The sequence below is a fragment of the Nerophis ophidion genome, linkage group LG05 (genome assembly GCF_033978795.1).
Source record: "Nerophis ophidion isolate RoL-2023_Sa linkage group LG05, RoL_Noph_v1.0, whole genome shotgun sequence".
NCBI classification, from domain to species: Eukaryota; Metazoa; Chordata; class Actinopteri; order Syngnathiformes; family Syngnathidae; genus Nerophis; species Nerophis ophidion.
This window is the reverse complement of record NC_084615.1, coordinates 13,097,730-13,119,114: the sequence shown is the minus strand read 5'-3', so window position 1 is coordinate 13,119,114 and position 21,385 is coordinate 13,097,730. Positions and strand designations below refer to the sequence as shown.

The 21,385-nt window shown below is 40.6% G+C and overlaps 1 protein-coding gene across 2 annotated transcripts; it reads right to left on the bottom strand.

Annotated features, from left to right (window-relative positions):
* Nucleotides 1-613: 613 nt before the first annotated feature.
* ankrd13d (ankyrin repeat domain 13 family, member D) lies at nucleotides 614-21,018 on the bottom strand. Of its 2 annotated transcripts, none has more exons than XM_061900051.1 (16): nucleotides 20,481-21,018; nucleotides 16,010-16,148; nucleotides 15,816-15,940; nucleotides 15,706-15,751; nucleotides 12,848-12,991; nucleotides 12,594-12,783; nucleotides 10,013-10,079; nucleotides 9,853-9,934; nucleotides 8,696-8,757; nucleotides 8,303-8,433; nucleotides 8,078-8,235; nucleotides 6,556-6,669; nucleotides 6,296-6,468; nucleotides 2,944-3,023; nucleotides 2,490-2,711; nucleotides 614-1,028 (listed from the first exon to the last, which is right to left on the bottom strand). In XM_061900051.1, exons 1-16 carry the CDS (start codon nucleotides 20,565-20,567, stop codon nucleotides 965-967), a joined length of 1,884 nt encoding a protein of 627 aa, XP_061756035.1. In that variant the 5' UTR covers nucleotides 20,568-21,018; the 3' UTR covers nucleotides 614-964. The 2 variants fall into 2 exon arrangements, with proteins under 2 accessions (XP_061756035.1, XP_061756036.1); XM_061900052.1 differs by having other exon boundaries at nucleotides 16,010-16,145.
* Between the last annotated feature and the right edge of the window lie 367 nt (nucleotides 21,019-21,385).

The window sequence follows — 21,385 nt, the reverse complement described above, 5'->3', positions numbered from 1 at the left end:
CAGTAATGCGGACGTTGTACCGATCCGTTGTGGTGAAGAAGGAGCTGAGCCGGAAGGCAAAGCTCTCAATTTACCGGTCGATCTACGTTCCCATCCTCACCTATGGTCATGAGCTTTGGGTCATGACCGAAAGGATAAGATCACGGGTACAAGCGGCCCAAATGAGTTTCCTCCGCCGTGTGGCGGGGCTCTCCCTTAGAGATAGGGTGAGAAGCTCTGCCATACGGGAGGAACTCACAGTAAAGCCGCTGCTCCTTCACATCGAGAGGAGCCAGATGAGGTGGTCCGGGCATCTGGTCAGGATGCCACCCGAATGCCTCCCTAGTGAGGTATTTAGGGCAAGTCCAACCGGTAGGAGGCCACGGGGAAGACCCAGGACACGTTGGGAAGACTATGTCTCCCGGCTGGCCTGGGAACGCCTCGGGATCCCCCGGGAAGAGCTGGACGAAGTGGCTGGGGAGAGGGAAGTCTGGGCTTACCTGCTTAGGCTGTTGCCCCGGCGACCCGACCTCGGATAGGCGGAAGAGGTTGGATGGATGTATATGTTAGTATGTTTGCTTATAGACCTGTTAAAAAGTTGCTTGAGTAAAACTATAGAAAACATTCCCAGAAGGATAATTTATTCTTTATTTTTCCACACATGAACATGAGCAAGTCAACATAACATTATTTTGTATATGTACCGTATATGTGGTCTCGTTAAGGTTTTCTTCATCAGTACCGTGGATGGTGTCATAGTTTTAAAGCATAAAAAGGGCCACTCTTTAAAAGACAGCAAAAAAAAAGTGAAATAAGACTCCCTTTTTTCCCGCCCTCCTTCATTTGTTTGTCACTCGCTCGTGTCCTTCACACTTTATAAATAAAACATCTGTAATAACTTAATATATCTCTGGGTTTAAAAAAAAAATAAAAACCAGAATAAAGGATCATGCCCCTCCCCGATGAAGACGCACCTCATGTGACATCACTTCTCGGTGAGCGACAGCTGCAGGATCCTCTCCAGCTCGTCGTCCTCCTCCTTGCGCATCCTGCAGATATAACCAGAACAGGCCAGTCGTATGAATGGCATTAATATTGCTTCCGTACACTGAGCATGAATGCCGACGTAGTCTTCCCTCTGTAGTGTACACTCTTGGGCTGCAGGGGCCAGTGCTACTGAAACCTAGTAAAATGTCACTTAAGACCTTCAGTATATCAGTATTAAATGATGGAATGGATTAAGCAAAGAAATCAAACAATGTACGAATATGATCCACTTCAAGAAAATCTTCAAACTTAAAATAATTTACAAACTACTAAGAAGAAGATAAACATCCATTCATTTTCTACCGCTTGTCCCTTATTCTTAATTTATTTCATCCATCCATTCATTTTCTAGACAAGCTTACTTATCCCACAATATAAAATATAACTTACTTCACTCATTATTACTCATGTTTAATGTTATTACTTATGGAGCATATTGTGACTACATTGAGAACAGGACGTGAACAAAAGTTTTAGCATCTGCTATGTAAAAAAAAGGGGTAGGGTTAAATTAGCTCTGCTTCTTCCTACTCATTTTCGAACATGCTGAATAGAGGAACTGGAAATTGTGATGCATCATGTGTGCATGCATGTGTGATGCATCATGTTGTATGCATGCCTGTGTGATGTATCATGTATGCATGCATGTGTGATGCATCATGTGTGCATGCATGTGTGATATATCATGTTGTGTGCATGCATGTGTGATGCATCATGTTGTATGCATGCATGTGTGATGTATCACGTTGTATGCATGCATGTGTGATGTATCATGTAGTATACATGCATGTGTGATGTATCATGTTGTGTGCATGCATGTGTGATGCATCATGTGGTGTGCATGCATGTGTGATGCATCATATTGTGTACATGCATGTGTGATGCATCAAGTTGTGTGCATGCATGTGTGATGCATCTTGTGGCATGCATGCATGTGTGATGCATCATGTTGTTTGCATGCATGTGTGATACATCATGTTGTATGTGTGCATGTGTGATGCATCATGTTGTATACATGCATGTGTGATGCATCATGTGGTGTGCATGCATGTGTGATGCATCATGTGGTGTGCATGCATGTGTGATGCATCATGTTGTGTACATGCATGTGTGATGCATCATGTTGTGTGCATGCATGTGTGATGCATCACGTTGTGTGCATGCGTGTGTGATACATCATGTTGTATGTGTGCATGTGTGATGCATCATGTTGTATACATGCATGTGTGATCCATCATGTTGTGTGCATGCATGTGTGATGCATCATGTTGTATACATGCATGTGTGATCCATCATGTTGTGTGCATGCATGTGTGATGTATCATGTTGTATGTGTGATGCATCATGCTGTATGCATGCATGTGTGATGCATCATGTTGTATGCATGCATGTTCTAAATAAACTCGAACTCAACTCAAAACCTGACCAAAATAATTCCCACAGTCCATGAATGTGGACCTCACCTGTCCATCTCCTCGTGTTCGCGACATGACAGCGCCATGGCGATGCGCAGCTGCTCGTCGAAGCTGCTCGCCACGTCCAATTGGGCGGGCAAAGGCAGCTCGGGCGCTGTGTTGTTGGAGATGTGGTCCGGCGGGGAGTCCGCTGGGGGCTGGCTGGGGTTCTGGGTTTGGTCTGTTCCTACTCTACTGGCCAGCGAGATGGACAGGGACTCCTGGATGGCTCTGTTCCAGTGCCCATTAAGAAGAGCACACAGAAAAGAAAAGAAAAAGACTTGTGGGCCTGAGTAGGACACTGGGAGTAGCTGCTCCCACGAGTAGGTTGAAAGGAAGCACTAATCACAGACTTTTCTATTCACAGATGCTTAATTACACATGCCAGGCTTTCCTAGATTCAAATGGACCATAATGGACTCCTCAGGTCTCCATTTTAAGCACCGCTTTTCTTTTTGCTCACCTCTCCAGCTGGGTGTCTTCCTCATAGAGGGGCGACTGGGGCCCAGGACGACTGTTGGTCAGGGCCTCCCAAATAGTCACCTTCAAACACCAAACATTCATATAGAAAGATATATACAGTGGGGCAAAAAAGTATTTAGTCAGTCATCGATTGTGCAAGTTCTCCCACTTAAAATGATGACATAAGTCTGTAATTTTCATCACAGGTACACTTCAACTGTGAGAGACAGAATGTGAAAAAAAATCCAGGAATTCACAATTTTTTGGTAAATTATGGTGGAAAATAAGTATTTGGTCAACCATTCAAAGCTCTCACCGATGGAAGGTTTTGGCTCAAAATCTCACGATACATGGCCCCATTCATTCTTTCCTTAACACGGATCAATCGTCCTGTCCCCTTAGCAGAAAAACATCCCCAAAGCATGATGTTTCCACCCCCATGCTTCACAGTAGGTATGGTGTTCTTGGGATGCAACTCAGTATTCTTCTTCCTCCAAACAGGACGAGTTGAGTTTATACCAAAATGGATACATGAAGGATACAGCAGAGGATTGGGAGAATGTCATGTGGTCAGGAAATGAAGGAATGGGGCCATGTATCGTGAGATTTGGAGCCAAAACCTCCTTCCATCAGTGAGAGCTTTGAATGGTTGACCAAATACTTATTTTCCACCATAATTTACAAATAAAATCTTTAAAATTCCTACAATGTGAATTCCTGGATTTTTTTTTTCACATTCTGTCTCTCACAGTTTAAGTGTACCTATGATGAAAATTACAGACCTCTGTCATCATTTTAAGTGGGAGAACTTGCACAATCGTTGACTGACTAAATACTTTTTTGCCCCTGTATGTTGTTACATAAAAATATGATACACCTTGCCAACAAATAAACAGAATACCGTGCTTAGTCCTTTCATGTCAACTTCAAATGTGAAACTAATATGTGATATAAACTCATTACATGCAAGGTGAGATATGTCAAGCCTTTATTTCATGTCATTTAATGATCATGGCTTACAGTTTTTGAAAACCCCACATTTTTTTTAGATTTTCAATTTGAAGTTTTCATAAACTGCAAGCCATAAATAATTTAAATTACCGTATTTTCCGGACCATAGGGCGCACCGCCGATGAGCAGGTCTATTCAGGTCTAGTTTCATACAAAAAGGCGCACCAGATTATAAGCCACATTAAAGGGACCATATTCCATTCATCAATTTTCTACCAAAAAGTAGCATTACTGTTAATTTGTAGCATCATTTGAAAAGTCCCCTGCTAGAGAATGAAGAGTGCTTGAAACTCCTCGTAGCTTGTATGTTACTTTAGTGAAGCACTGTACAAGTACTAAGTAAACAGTGAAGGATATAACTGGGCTAGATCAGAAGAACTAAATTCAGCTCTAGGAATGGAGAGTAATGAAGACTGAACACATGATTTAAGTTTAAATGGTACCAAATTATATTAAAGAATTATAGGAAAAATAAACAACAACAAACAGACATGTAAATTCGAATGGCCATTCACATTTTCAACATAAGTCACAGAACGTTCAATATTTACAATGTGATACAGTATTTGATTCAGTCCTTGTTTTTACCAAAGATGGTATAAGCACAACACGCGTTGAGAGTTCATTAAATGGCCCCGCAAAGTTCACTTTGTGGTGGCAGTGTCCGGAGGAGTTTTAGTGAAGGGACGGGGGAAAAGTGAATGTTCAAGCAGACCGAAATGAACACGTTGCGTTATGGTAACCAAAGGGAAAAAACAGAGCGGCTGCTGAGGAACCTCCTAACCGCCCGGTGCTCGGTTGGCTGGATTGGGTTCGGTTGGTTCGGTTCCAGGCATAAAGCTTCAGACTTTAGTACAGGCTCTAGCTCGCCATCCAACCTGGCCCATTCCGCAGATAAATCACAATTAAACACTATCGCACGACGACCCACGACTCCAGTAGTTGGCTCCTGCAGCAACGTCGTCCAACGTGTCCCTCTCGCTCTTCCTGGAAGCAGCCCACTACTGGGTTTTATGCTTCCCGCGATAGGTCACGTGACCGCCTGACGTAATGACGCACGGGATCATGTGACCGCGTGACGTAATAACGCACGCAAGGACAGTTTAGATGACGAAAATAAAAAGGATATTTAATTGGGATTTGAAAGGTTATTTAAATAGAAAGGATATTAATGTAAAATGATATTTAATTAGAAAAGATATTCAATGGGGTTTTGAAAGGATATTTAAATAGGATATTTAATGGGGGTTTTTCACCCGGGTCAACATCTCCGGCTTGTGCAAACAACAAAATGCTGAAGCAACCATTTCCAGATCAACACCATATGAAAAAAATAATCAACAACAGTAGGAGATAATATCCGCAGGAACCTACCACATAACGAAGGACATATACTATTTGATTGCCTATTATGCAACTCATTTTTATTTTACAGTTATTGAAATATCTTGTGATACATCATGCAAGAAAGTGCACTTTATTTGTTTTAAACTATTGTAGTGGCGTTCTGTACAAAAAGTGCACTTTAATTTAGTGTTGTTTTGATGTGTCATCTTAGTGACATCATGCACAAAAGTGCACTCATAGCTTGTTTTAAAATGTCTCTGACACACTTGCACTTTTTGTTTTGGAAATGACATGAATGTTTAATAAATGTTTAATAAATACAGTTTTGGTAAATGGACTTAGTTGTGATTTCCCTCTCTGCATGAAAGTTTAAAAGTAGCATATATTAATGCAGTATGAAGAAGAATGTTTTAATATAGACACATAGAATCATCAAACTGCTGTGATTATATGCATCAAGTCTTAATTAAAGGCTAAGGCAAAATATCGAGATATATATCGTGTATCGTGATATCGATATTAATAGAAAGCCATATTGCCCAGCCCTAGTTTAAAGTGTACCAACCTCAACTAAAATGTGGACTTTTGTTGAGGTTGCAACCCATTGTTCATATTTACATTGGTTCTGATGGAGAAACTTACTTAACTGTATGAACTTATCCATTTACGAACCCTGTTGAGGAACCAATTAGTTCGTAAATCGAGGTTCCACTGCAGTTCTAACTATGGAAGTGCTAAAAAAATACAACATGGTTGACGGGGTGAAGACGCAGTCGAAGGGAACTTGGCCTGGAGGAGGACTTCGGGCACATAAATAAAATTGCCCACAAAACGGCATATTCTGAAGAGACGGTCAGAAAGCGGCTTAAAGATGGGCTGTAAAACCAAATATATGCAAAACTCTGACCCACAAACCACCATAACATGTTATGAAGACCACGAGGATGTGTTTAAATGCAGAAGAAAAATCATGACTGACGAGGATAAGGTCTGACCTGGTCGCTCTCCGTGCCAGCATCCAGAAGGCTCTGCTGGATGGCAAACTGCAGCAGATTGTCGTCCTCGTCTCTCATGGGCTCGCTTCGGCCCGGGCCGAGGGTTGTGTAGTCTGCGGGGGGCTCAAACACGGATGGGTCCACCTCGCAGTGGACAGGAAGGACCGACTGACCTGTGAAGACAGTGTCCAAAACATCCTAGGTGCCTACTATGCTGCTGTTGTAGGACCTTTTGGTTTTTTGAGTGTGACTTGACTTACCCGCTTCTTCTGAGCCCTCTGGTTGATAAACCGTCACTGAGCTGACTGGCTCGTCACAGCCACACAGATTACTGAAGGTCACTCTGGCATTCAGCACGTGAAACAGCGGAATCTCTGAAGAGCACACAGAAGTTTAATAAAAAACTCGCTTTTAAGACACAGGTGTCTCATATATATATATATATATATATATATATATATATATATCCATCCTTTTTCTACCGCTTATTCCCTTTTGGGGTCGCTGGCGCCTATCTCAGCTACAATCGGGTGGAAGGCGGTGTACACCCTGGACAAGTCGCCACTTCATCGCAGGGCCAACACAGATAGACAGACAACATTCACACTCACATTCACACACTAGGGCCAATTTAGTGTTGCCAATCAACCTAACCCCAGGTGCATGTCTTTATATATGTTTCACACACACTGCATGAAATTGCATACCTATTAAATGTTAACATTATGCAATACTGCAACAAATAATATAGTACCATAGTTTCCACATTTTTTTTTTGTTAAAATACAAATAAATACTTAAATATCTACTTGACTTATGGTTTTAAAGCAAGTTATCCATCAAATTGTACACTGTAAAAAGGACAATTGATGTTATGTTAAAATTACAATACTTTTTTAACAGCATCCATCTATTTCCGCTTATCTGAGGTCCTAAGGTCAGGTTGCGGTGGCAGCAGCCTAAGCAGAGAAACCCAGACTTCCCTCTCCCAAGCCACTTCGGCCAGCTCCTCCCTGGGCATCCCGAGGTGTTCCCAGGCCAGCCGGGAGACAGTCTTCCCAACGTGTCCTGGGTCTTCCCCGTGGCCTCCTACCGGTCAGACGTGCCCGAAACACTTCCCTAGGGAGGCGTTCGGGTGGCATCCTGACCAGATGCCCGAACCAACTCATCTGGCTCTTTTTTACAGAATATTCAATTGAAAACTGTAAATCGAAAAAAACCCTACCACTGTTTTCACTATGAAATGTTGCCGACTACGCTGCCTTTTTTTTTTTAACTGTAAAATCTACAGTCGTTGTTACTGTAAATGGAAAAAATATTATTTTACGGTAACAAACTGGCAGCTCAGTTAAGAGAATTAAAAAATAACATTGGTACTGTTTTTCTATATACAGTAATATGTTGAACAAACTACCTTAAATTTTACAGTAAGTTTCTGGCAACTAAGCTGCCAGTATTTGACCGTAAAATAACTGTAGTACCATTTAAAAATGGTAAATAAACAATGTGTACTGTTTTCCATCTACTGTATAATCTGTAGATTTTGCATTTAAAAAATGGTGACCAGAATTTTGATGTAAAAGATACAGTTGTTATTTTGTTTTTTTAAATGTTTGTAAAAAAAAAATGTATTTAATAATAAAATGCATAGGCAAATCCGCACATTATTCACTGTTAAAAGCGGCCCTCTAATGGCAGCCATAACTGCGACGTGGCCCTCTATGAAAACAACTTTGAAACCCCCGTTTTAGGACATCCGTCAGAAAGAAACATTGGTCTCACCTATCTTGACTGGGAAACCAGGAGGCAGGCGTAAGGTGATGAAGTCCCGCAGCTTGGCAAAGTGAGCGTTGGAGATAGCCATCAGGTCGATGATGGGCGTCACCTGTTCAGCCAGCGACAGAGGGTGAGTCTCACTCAACCACAAGTTGGCCTTGAACCTGGAGACGTCCCAAACAGAGTAGACATAGCAAGTTGGGTCCCGCAAGGCCCGTGTCTCAGTCCTACCTCTGAACTTTGCTGGTGAGCTCCATGGGCCGCCCGATGTCCCGACCGTTCAGGTTGAACTCAGGATCGAAGTATTCCTCCGCGGTGATGGCCGTAGGGTTGTGTGGACTGGCACATTGAGACACGTTACTCTATGCAACCGCAGGAGAAAAGACAATATGAATATTTTTGACATTTTGTTAGACACATGCATGCAAGCCTAATTCAACAGCAAAAGCAGCCTAATAAAGGAAGTACATTTTTACTACACAATAGGAAAATGAAGGCTTTTTTTCTTTAAATGCTCCTTTGTATAATGTGGTTGGGTTTGCACGTTCATATTATTTTCCAGGTCACAGTCTTGTCATAACTTCAACACAATAAAGTGTAATAATGTGATTCAGAGGTGCTTACCCCATTGTGAGCGGTGTGTTGTTCAGCTATTCCCAGGAAGGACTGCAGAGGAGTTTTAGAGCCTGAATGGGGGTCCATTAAAGAAAAACTGAATCACACACTAATTCATGTTTTCTCTGCAGTTACCGTATTTTACGTCGCAGATTTTTTCATAGTTTGACCGGGGGTGCAACATATACTCCGGAGCGACTTATGTGTGAAATAATTAACACATTACCGTAAAATATTAAATAATATTATTTATCTCATTTGAGGAAGAGACGAAGAAAATGTCAACAATCGTCACACACACAGGTCAACCAATAAGAATTTGGCGAGGGAGGGTCATGATAGAAGTGCATTGTGGGTCATGGGATGCTAATTGCTATATGCTACTGCCGTAGCTATTAAAATGGATCATTTCAACGTTGGTGGTAACTTATAAAAATTATTAACACATTACCGTAAAATATTCAATATTATTATTTATCTCATTAGCGGAAGAGACAAAGAAAATGTCAGCAATCGTCATTAAGAGAAAAAAGTGAGTCTGGAGGCTGTTACATCTATTTTTAGGAACAATAATACAAAACCTCACAATAACGTCTAATTGAATGCTAAAAACATTATGACAGACCGCCTTAAAAAAATGGATGGAATTTTTTATTTTTTTACTGAATAAGACACCCAGAATGTACATGAGAATAAAAAATGTGGGATTTACAATAATAACTATGAACGATAAAACACTGAATATTAACTTATGAATGTCACACCCCCTCTACATCAACATATTTTACAATCAAGTGAAACGAAACAAATGCTTTGTCACAAAATTGACTTTTAGAGAAGTAACATTGTGAGATGGAAAGAAAAAAAAACACAAGTAATGTAAAAAAAATATGGTGTTTACGTTTTGATATCAATATAAGACAAAGAAGGTTGACCAATAAAGATGCAACCTAAAAAACAAGCTTTGTTCTTCTCCAACAACACAATGTGGTTCAGTGCATGAGTTTGGCCCCCCAAAAAATAAATTGGAGTAATACCTATAACATCTGTGCTTCACTGACTCAGTGTGTTGACACTTCGCAATGGTTGCTGTAATGTAATGGTTGTACCCACATATGTGAGATACTGTACATTGAGGTTTGTTCCTGCGTGAAACACAAGCTCACCTTTGCTCCGTGATTTATCCTGGTCTGATAGATGCTCCGTCCTGGACCGAGTCACCAGCTCCACGTTGGTGGCACTGTAAACCTGAGAGACCAGCACACTAGCCTGGTAACATCTGTGCACACTGCCCACAGTTGTCTTTCATCAAAGGTCAAGTCTTACCTTGGCTTCATACCCACTGACCATCTCACTCTTCTCAGAACGCCAACCCCAGATTCCAGACTTGTTCCTAAACATTAAACAAAAAAGGACATTGATCATCAAAACAGCTTTCATGCTTTTGAATTCAAAGTGGTGCTGTATATTTATTAGGGGTGTGGGAAAAAAATCGATTTGAATAGGAATAGAATCGTTTATGTTGTGCGATTCAGAATCGATTCAAATTTTTTAAAAATCGTTTTGTTTTTTTTATTTAAAAAAAATAAATATATATATATATATATTTTTTTTTTATCAATCCAACAAACCACTAAACAGCGATACCTTAACAATGCAATCCAATTCCAAAACCAAACCTGACCAAGCAACACTCAGAACTGCAATAAACAGAGCAATTGAGAGGAGACACAAACACGACACAGAACAAACCAAAAGTAGTGAAACAAATATTAATATTATCAACAACAGTATCAATATTAGTTATAATTTCAGCATAGAAGTGATTAAAAATCCCTCATTGACATTATCATTAGAAATTTATAAAAAGTGTCACAGTGGCTTACACTTGCATCGCATCTTATAAGCTTGACAACATACTGTGTCCAATATTTTCACAAAGATAAAATAAGTCATATTTTTGGTTTTTTTAATAGTTAAAACAAATTTACATTATTGCAATCAGTTGATAAAACATTGTCCTTTACAATTATAAAAGCTTTTTATAAAAACCTACTACTCTTTTTGCATGTCAGCAGACTGGGGTAGATCCTGCTGAAATCCTATGTATTGAATGAATACAGAATCGTTTTGAATCGGAAAAATATCGTTTTTGAATCGGGAATCGAATCGAGAAATATCGATATATTATCGAATCGTGACCCCAAGAATCGATATTGAATCGAATCGTGGGACACCCAAAGATTCACAGCCCTAATATTTATACAAATAAAACAGTTTATTTGCCTGACTGGCATTCTATCCTATGTTAACTTACACCGCACAAATACAGGGATGGAATTAAACCGCAGGAACTGCCGTGACCGCCTTGGTCATTCGCCGTGTTGCCCTAAAAAATTGACCAACATCTGCGGCAAGAACATAACGTGACCGCCCTAGACTTTTTACTTGTTAATGTACTAGGGAATTAAGGGTCAACGGTTTAATGATAATTTGCGATAAAATTCCACATCGTTGTGTCTATTTTTTTTAATTAACGAAAACCAATCATTTAATAATGCATTTTAGGCAACACGATGTTAGGTGCATGCACACTAATGTCATTTGGCTTGACAATCATGGCGGACCAACTACACAGACTTTGTTCCGGAGATGTACCCTCAGAGTAAACGCAGCAAAGCGCTCGGTTTAACGTCATATTCCCTCGCTTCCCGTAGTGCATTTAAGAACTCACTGCTGTGTTTAGATGGAGACATGTGTGGACAATAATAGCAACACTTTCCCCACACTAAAAGTATACAGTGAAAAAAAAAAAATTTGATGTTGCTTTTACTTTCTCAATAAAGCGTCCATCAGCTGCCGTGACTGAGAGTTAATGAGGTGAGGAAACAAGCAGCAGGTGATGTGTCGTGAACGCTGTCACAACTTGTTTATAAAGTCTTTACTTTGTTTACTGAGATGTTCACTCCTTTATTTTACTGCAAACTGTATCAGTGTTCAAATAACATCAATACTAGCGAAAATGTTTTGTCATCTCACAGAACTGAATGCAGGTTGTTAAGATTGTGTATTTGATGTGCGAGGTATCACTCCTCTTTATTTTTGTTGGACAAACTGTTGCACTGAACTACAAGGAGGTTTTGGAGAAGAACAAAGCCTGTTTATTAGACTTCATCTTCATTAGCCAAACTGCTTTGTGTTTTATTTTGATATCAAAAAGTCAACTCCATGTTTTTTTTTTTACGTTACTTGTGTTTTTTTCAAGTCACAAAGGTGTTATTCCAAAAATCATTCATGTGACACCCTTTTGTTAATGTTTTATTGTGTAGAGTTAATTCCTATACAACATATTTCTGCTCAAACTCTTAATGGATCTGTGCCGGTACATCATCTACATATGAATGTACATAACTTCAATAAAAAAAAACTCCCTCCATAAAATGTAATAGAGATAAAGGCATCATGTAATGACAAAAAGCTGACAAGTTGCTATTAATAATGAATTTTAAAAAAAACCCAATATTTGTCTTATAATTTTAATTATTACTTTGGCCATAATTGGCAGCCCTAGATCTCATACATGAATACTATTTTTCTTTATATGGACAAAGTTATGTCTTATGACCATCAGGTGCCATCTTTCAACATTATTTTATTCATATATATATATATATATATATATATATATATATATATGTATATATATATATATATATATATATATATATATATATATATATATATATATATAAATAAAAGAAAATAACGTTTGCCTTGGTGCCCTTCTAACTTGCCTCGGTGCCCTAAAATATGAGCCCTCCTTTGAGGCAAAGGTTGCCTTGACTTTAAAAAGTAAAAATTTGAGGCCTGCAAACATATCCAAAGAGGTAGATTGATGTATTTTTACCGCTCAAAGGCAATGTTGCGCGTGTTGAGGTGCGTAGAGACGATGGGAGATGTAAGTCTCTGTGCCGTGTTCTCCTGCGAAGGTTGCATGGCCGCCAAAAGGGAGGGCGCGTCCCGCGGAGACAAGACAAGCGGCTCTGTGTACACCACCTGCTTCTCGTGGTCCACCTCCATTACCACCGCCCCGTCGTCTACGGAGTGACGAGGTGACATTAGCAGCTGTGGGTAAGAAGTCCATGGATACTAAACACGCACCTCCGCCTTTAAAGATGTAGCTGCGGCGTCCTTTCAGCCAGGTCATGTGTTCAAAGCCCAGGAGGGTGGTGTCCACGCGTAGACACGAGCCACTCTTCCACACCCGGTATACATCACTGGGGCACACCTTGGACACTAGCGGCACTGTAGGGTAGAACGTATTTCAACAAAGTCCATCCATTTTCGGGGTCGCTGGAGCCTATCCCAGCTGCATTCGGGCGGAAGGTGGGGTACACCCCGGACTATATATATGCTGTAAGTATGCATGTCATGTAAACTCATTCATTATGACATGTAATATTTATGTATTTTGTTCATTTTAAACATTGCAGGGGCGCATTGATTTCACAACATTCGCTATTTCTTTCACAACAACTACTACCAATCATGGCAGACTTCATGAGACACACAACGGCTACTTTCGGACAAATGATGATTGAGAACCTTATATTTTTGAGCCTGAATATAACGAGGCTGAGCTAGGACGTGGCTCGGTTGGTAGAGCGTCCGTGACATGTCAGTCTTGTCATTGAGCAAGACTCTTCACCCTTGTTCCTGATGGGTGGTGGTTAGGGCCTTGCATGGCAACTCCGGCCATCAGTGTGTGAATGTGGAAATAGTGTCAAAGCGCTTTCAGTACATTGAAGGCAGAAAAGCGCCATACAAGTAGAACCTATTTATAAGTCACCAGCTCATCGCAGTTTCAACAAAGTAAAGGTGATATACATTCATATACTATACAAAATTAACGTTTTCCAATGTGAGAAAAACCAACACCTTTGAGGGAAGATTCGAATATGCTAACCTCGCATAATGTTGCTGTTAAAATAACAATGTTAGCAATTTGGCTCGTACGGCTATGCTACTTTGTATCCTGTCCCATATCTTAAATGTTATTGTATGTGATACTGTATTTGGCATCTATTTACTTAGGTACAGGGCACATGTTAAAAGTGGTTAGCACAATAGTTCTTCTTAAATCCACACATTGTCATAGATATGGGTGTACAAACACAGCTAGTTAGCAATAAAGCTACACAATTATGACTGCTTGTAACAGTGATTATATATAAACTTAAACATACAATAGCCAACAGTTTGCATGGGCAATTCTGTTTTATTGTTTTTTTGAAGGATGGATAACTTATTTTGACATCGTAAGTTACAAGTATTTACCAACTGACCAAAAAAAGACACAATGTACTGAAAACAAAACTAAAGGGGAAACATTTTTTCAACAATATATATTTTAGAGAAAAATAATACATTTAGGATAATAAAAACATCCATCCATTTTCTACCACTTGTCCCGTTCGGGGTCGCGGAGGTGCTGGAGCCTATCTCAGCTGCATTCGGGCGGTAGGCGGGATACACCCTGGACAAGTCGCCACCTCATCACAGGGCCAACACAGATAGACAGACAACATTCACATTCACACACTAGGGACCATTTAGTGTTGCCAATCAACCTATCCCCAGGTGCATGTCTTGGCAGGTGGGAGGAGCGTCATTGGAGGTGGGAGGAAGCCGGAGTACATACATTTATAAAACCTTCCTAACCTGGAACTGCACAAAGTTCGACAGGCCATGCAAGACCAACACTGGAAGAAAACTCTCCATGGCAACATTGCTGTTACTTTCACTCATTGAGAAATGTTTCTCTGCTTGCATCAAGCCTGGTTGATGTCCCGCCCCCGAGGACCATATACTCTACTGTGATTGGTTGGTTCGTTGAGCGCCGCACACAACAATGCAAAGTGCCATTCATCTAACATTAAACTTTCATAATAAGGTGGGGGCCGCAAAAATCGTCTAAGAGGCCGTAGTTGTCCCACAAGACGTGATTTTGATCTACATGATATAAGTATATATGTAATGTAGTAAGTGGCACATTCATAATAACATTTGATATTAGTATTTTGATCATTTTAACCTTACACAGTGCATTAATTTCAGAAACGCATCACAACTGTTGCTTTTTTCCCCCACAACATCACTGATTTCTACTCACTGCAGACTTTATTGGAGCCAACAAATATGGTAAAACATCACTTACTGTACAAAGTCTGCTGTGATTAGGGTGCCGACTGCAAGATGCCGACTGCAAGGATGTTCATATATTCTCATTTAGGTGAAGAATGACTCACAATCCTCGCGAAGAAAAGGACAGTGGAATGTTCATGTCGTTTTCGCTATATTTGGGTCTAAATTGGCTGTCAAAGTGTACAACTTGTCGGAATACATCCTCGTCCTACTATCCAGGTGAGAGGCATGATTTATGATCGCTGATAAAGTTTGACTTGAAAGGAAGAAGCTAATCAATTGATCATTTTAACATTGGCACACAAGCTCGTGCTACAAATAGTTTGTCTGCTTTGGATGGATGGATGAATGGAAGGATGGATGGATTGATGGATGGATGGATGGATGGATGGATAAAAAGTAAATAATAAATAATGGGGGTATATATTATTGTTCTGCGCCCCCTGTCAATCCAGTGGATTTAGCGATTAAGCAGTAATAACAACTTCACTCCTAAATGGGAAATACTGTAGTCATGAAATGTAAACATAGTTTTGTTGGGGCTTTTTGGATGTTTTTGCAATTAGGTTTAATGGGCGGACTTTTATTTAGGTTTATTTACGAGTTAAAATGCATTTTAAAAAAAATCTGTCCGTATCTTTCATAATGATTGTGAACAAAAATTCCAAAAATAAGTGCAATTCCCTTTTAGATATAAGGATCTGTTTTGATGTACACAGGGGCTAACTTCTTTTTACACTTTTGTGAGCTGTCCTCATAGGAGCAGTCCAGTTGCTTTGGTTCTGAAAAAAATGACTTAGGAAACCCAAACTCACCCCAACTGGTGAACTCCCACTTCATCTCCACATAGAAGTCCCGTGCCTTGAACAGATAAACGTTGTGTAAGGTTTCGCCAGTTCTTAAGTGAGTGTTGACTTTGCGTTACCTGTCTTAGTTTGCCGAGCAGCTCAGGGATCCCGGCCAGCCTCTCCGTAGCCCGCTTGAAGTCTCTGTACTGAAGCACCAGTTGAACCAGCTCAGGGTCCCCCGTGCTCACCGCCTCCTGCAAGACTGCAACACAATCCTCTTCATCAGTCAGGTACTTGTTTGAGTCCCCAAGGTGGCGAACAGAGCACCCACTCGTCCATCCCTGCGCGTTGCATTGTGTCGGGTCTGCGGAGTATCTGAGCAGCACTTTGGTGGACTCCAGGTGGCCCAGGCACACGGCGAGCTCCAGCGGGGTGCGCCCCCTCGGATCCAGCCTTTCCGAGTCCTGCTGCTGATGATCACAATCAGAATCCAAATCAGAAATACTTTATTAATCCCTGAGGGGGAATTTGAATTTTCAGCACAATCCCACTCAAGACCAGACAAACATTACAGGGAGACAGAACAGACAAAACACATCTGCGGTCTCCTCCAAGGTTTCTAAATGTTATCCCATTGGGTTGAATTTTTCTAGCCCTGATGTGGGACCTGAACAATTTTTCCCCTTCGGGCATCAGGCACGTAAACAATAACAAGATCTGATGGCTCAGTTACAACTCATGTTATTCTATTCTGTGTAGAATGCCCGCCCTGAGATGGGTAGGTTGTGAGTTCAAACCCCAGCTGAGTCATACCAAAGACTATAAAAATTGGACTTATTACTCCCTGCTTGGCACTCAGCATCAAGGGTTGGAATTGGGGTTTAAATCACCAAAAAATATTCCCGGGCGCGGTCACCGCTGCTGCTCACTGTTCACAATATTTACTAAGTCAAAATGATGACATACTTAGTATCTCAGGGAACTAAGACTGCTTTGTTTTTACTTTACGGGAAAAATACAGCGTTGTGTTTATATATATATATATATATATATATATATATATATATATATATATATATATAAATAAGGGCAGCCTCACAATACAAAGGTCCTGAGTAGTCCTGGGTTCAATCCCGGGCTCGGGATCTTTCTAAGTGGAGTTTGCATGTTCTCCCCATGACTGCGTGTGTTGCCTCCGGGTACTCCGGCTTCCTCCCAAATCCAAAGACATGCACCTGGGGATAGGCCCCTCTCACCTCCAAAGACATGCACATGGGGATAGGATGATTGGCAACACAAAAATTGGCCCTAGTGTGTGAATGTGAGTGTTAATGTTGTCCGTCTATCTGTGTTGGCCCTGCGATTAGGTGGCGACTTGTCCAGGGTGTACACCGCCTTCCGCCCAAATGTAGCTGAGATAGGCACCAGCGCCCCCCGCGACCCAAAGGGAATAATCGGTAGAAAAAATAAAAAAAGAAAAAAAAAAATATATATATATATATATATATATATATATATATATACACACATACAGTGGGGCAAAAAAGTATTTAGTCAGCCAGCCAAGTTCTCCCACTTAAAATGATGACAGAGGTCTGTAATATTCATCATAGGTACACTACAACTGTGAGAGACAGAATGTGAAAAAAAAAATCCAGGAATTCACATTGTAGGAATTTTAAAGATTTTATTTGTAAATTATGGTGGAAAATAAGTATTTGGTCAACCATTCAAAGCTCTCACTGATGGAAGGAGGTTTTGGCTCAAAACCTCACGATACATGGCCCCATTCATTCTTAACACGGATTTGGTATTTGGTCAATAACAAAAATTCAACTCAATACTTTGTAATATAACCTTTGTTGGCAATAACAGAGGTCAAACGATTACTATAGGTCTTTACCAGGTTTGCACACACAGTAGCTGTTATTTTGGCCCAATCCTCCTGTGATGTTTTGGGGCTGTCGCCGAGCAACACGGACTTTCAACTCCCTCCACAGATTTTCTAAGGCATTGAGGTCTGGAGACTGGCTAGGCCACTCCAGGACTTTCAAAAGCTTCTTCCGGAGCCACTCCTTCATTGCCCGGGCGGTGTGTTTGGGATCATTATCATGCTGGAAGACCCAGCCTCGTTTCATCTTAAAGCTCTCACTGATGGAAGGAGGTTTTGGCTCAAAATCTCAAGATACATGGCCCTATTTATTCTTTCCTTAACACGGATCAGTCGTCCTGTCCCCTTAGCAGAAAAACAGCCCCAAAGCATGATGTTTCCACCCCCATGCTTCACAGTAGGTGTGGTGTTCTTGGGATGCAACTCAGTATTCTTCTTCTTCCAAACACGACGAGTTGAGTTTATACCAAAAAGTTCTACTTTGGTTTCATCTGACCACATGACATTCTCCCAATCCTCTGCTGTATCACCCATGTGCTCGCTGGCAAACTTCAGACGGGCCTGGACATGCACTGGCTTAAGCAGGGGGACACGTCTGCCACTGCAGGATTTGATTCCCTGTCGGCGTATTGTGTTACTGATGGTAATCTTTGTTACTTTGGTCCCAGCTCTCTGCAGGTCATTCGCCAGGTCCCCCCGTGTGGTTCTGGGATTTTTGCTCACCGTTCTCATGATCATTTTGACCCCACGGGATGAGATCTTGCGTGGAGCCTAACATCGAGGGAGATTATCAGTGGTTTTGTATGTCTTCCATTTTCTGATAATTGCTCCCACAGTTGATTTTTTTCACACCAAGCTCGCACCAAGCGCCTATTGTAGATTCACTCTTCCCAGTCTGGTGCAGGTCTACAATTCTTTTCCTGGTGTCCTTCGACAGCTCTTTGGTCTTGGCCATAGTGGAGTTTGGAGTCTGACTGAGGCTGTGGACAGGTGTCTTTTTTAAAGATAACGAGTTCAAACAGGGGCCATTAATACAGGTAACGAGTGGAGGACAGAAGAGCTTCTTAAAGAAGAAGTTACAGGTCTGTGAGAGCCAGAGATCTTCCTTGTTTGAAGTGCCCAAATACTTATTTTACACCATCATTTACAAACAAATTCTTTAAAATTCCTACTATGTGAATTCCCGGATTTTTTTTTTCACATTCTGTCTCTCACAGTTGAAGTGTACCTATGATGAAAATTACAGACCTCTGTCATCATTTTAAGTGGGAGAACTTGCACTATCGGTGGCTGACTAAATACTTCTTTGCCCTACTGTGTATATATATATATATATATATATATATATATATATATATATATATATATATATATATATATATATATATATATATATATATATATATATATATATTAGGGGTGGGCAAATTAATGCGTTAATTACGCGTTAACTCATCAATCTATTAACGCCAACAATTATTTTATCGCACATTTGCGTATGTTGTTTACATGCTTTTATTTTGTTAACGCCTTTTCTTAACAAGATGGCATCTCCCGGATGTACTTCGGCGTCGAGGGGCTCTAGGTAAAGATGGAACATTTGGCAAAAATATCGGACAATTCTGCAAATTTCATGGCTGGCTTACAGCATGGTCACTCCGGGATCACTTACGACCGCCAGACAATTCTGAATGTGGATAGATCGGGCCGTTTTGGACTGAATGACGCGTGCTTGCTAGACCGGCTAGCTAGCATGGGAATACTTTGCCGGCTACATCCAGCGGCTTGTGAAGCAGCGGAGTATTTGTGTTGTCCGTCTATTTATGAATAATGCAAACGAGGAGTGTTGGCTGAGTTCTTAACGTTTGCTTTCAGAGCATGCATATCACAACATACAAGATGCCGTCATGGCGACACAACCTACCGCGCATGCTCGTCACTCCCGTTGCATGCTGGGTAGGGTAGTTCTTTTTTCCCTGGCTCATAACATCACAAATAGTACCATGTATATGCGTTCAGTTTATCAAAGCAGTAAGCAAACAATCGGAAAATTCCCATCATATCAATTCCTAGATATGGTCATAATTATTTTAAGTACACTACGCAGAATAAACACAACATTATTAATATTGCTACTACGGATAAATTTGATCAAAAATTCCCTAAAACAGCCCACTACCTATTATATAGGTTTTTTAAACATAAGATCCCTGATAAAAAAAATGTTTCTGCTGTTACCTCAGAGATTGCCTGTTCAGATGTTATGATTGTGGCTCAGAGATTTGTATTGAGATTATATTTATTTTCCATAACAAACAGGATAACTTAAATACTCTGGCAGTGGCAATACGCTTTAATGTTTGTATTTACATTTTTTGAGTTGATTTTCATAAAATATGCTATTTAACTGCTATTGTTTAACAAGGACTGATTTAAATTGTGTTTGCACAACAAATGTTTTGGCGCTTTTGTTCATAAAGGTGCATTACACACTACTTTTGAATTCATTATTGGGCTTTGCGTATACAATGCAGTTAATCGCGATTAATCGGAGAAATAGTGCGATTAACATTTTTAATCGTTGCCCAGCCCTAATATATATATATATATATATATATATATATATATATATATATATATATATATATATATATATATATATGGGCCTTTTGAAAATCTTCCTAATTCTGAGGTCTCAAGGTTGGCAAGTGTGTTTCTTCCTAATTCTGAGGTCTCAAGGTTGGCAAGTGTGTTGATTGATTGAACTTCCGGAGTCCCTTACAAAAATAAACAGGTAAACAATGGGGCGGGAGAGGGGGTCCAGACTGAGACCAAAAGAGAAAAGAACTCATAGCCATAGCACATGTAAGAGGGATGGGGAGGAACAACATGCCGCTCCAGTAAATCCTACCTGGTTCTTTTGCATCTCCCGGTCCAGCTCTTGATACCGGTTGTCCCACACCAGCACGTGCAGCGGGAAGGAGTCTTGAAAGGCCATCTTTGATCTTTAACAGCGCTAGCTGCCGAGCTAACAGGCTAACTCCAATAACAAGAGACCAAAGACTGGAGAAAATTGACTTTTTCGCCGGCAGACAAATATATCCCAGATGCTTTTGTAAGGAAGTTAAGCTTCCTGAATGTTAAATTAGTGGGCTGAGTTAGTTTAGACAACTCAGCCCACTAATTTGACTGCTAACTCACTACTAGCTGGCTAAGCTAACGTGGCTAACAACAACAACTGCTCCTCTGGACGCCACTATTACATTCTTGTGCGGAGACAAACACTTTTCATCCGAGCGCCTTCGTTTCCTTCCCTTAAGTGTTCCTTTAAGAGCGTGACGTCGTGGCCTGTCATACATCCCCAGTGGGCGCACACGGCCTTCACATCCTGCGGTCTCTCTCCTCCATGTTGGACTCGCTTCCCTTCCGGCTTGGGGGGGCGTTCCCTTCCTGCTTGGGGAGGGTGGAGCTGACCAATCAGCGGTCCGTGTTGCGTCGCTTCACTTCCTGGTTGTTTTGATTGCTTGATTGATTGATTGATTGATTGATTGGTTGATTGATTGATTGATTGATTGATTTCATTTTTTAAATTATTTTTTTATTTTTTCATTTATCTCCCTCATTGATGTGCATTTAGATCGATACACAATTATTACTCCATTATACAATTTAAATTCACACAACATGGCCCCCTTTGACATAATACGTAGTCTTGCTTCATGAATATCATTTAAACCAACAAACACATCCAAATGTAATGAAATAATCAAAAAACACAAGAAAAACACAACAAGTGCAAAACTTCATAAAGTATAA

Bases quoted from the DNA above. Each gene is read 5' to 3' on its own strand.
- ankrd13d (XM_061900051.1), bottom strand. From the start codon at position 20,567: ATGGCCTTTCAAGACTCCTTCCCGCTGCACGTGCTGGTGTGGGACAAC. The intron at 2,712-2,943 runs GTGAGCAAAAAG...GCACTGGAACAG, and splicing joins GAAGACACCCAGCTGGAGAG to AGCCATCCAGGAGTCCCTGT. The intron at 1,029-2,489 runs GTGAGGTCCACA...TTATATCTGCAG, and splicing joins GAACACGAGGAGATGGACAG to GATGCGCAAGGAGGAGGACG.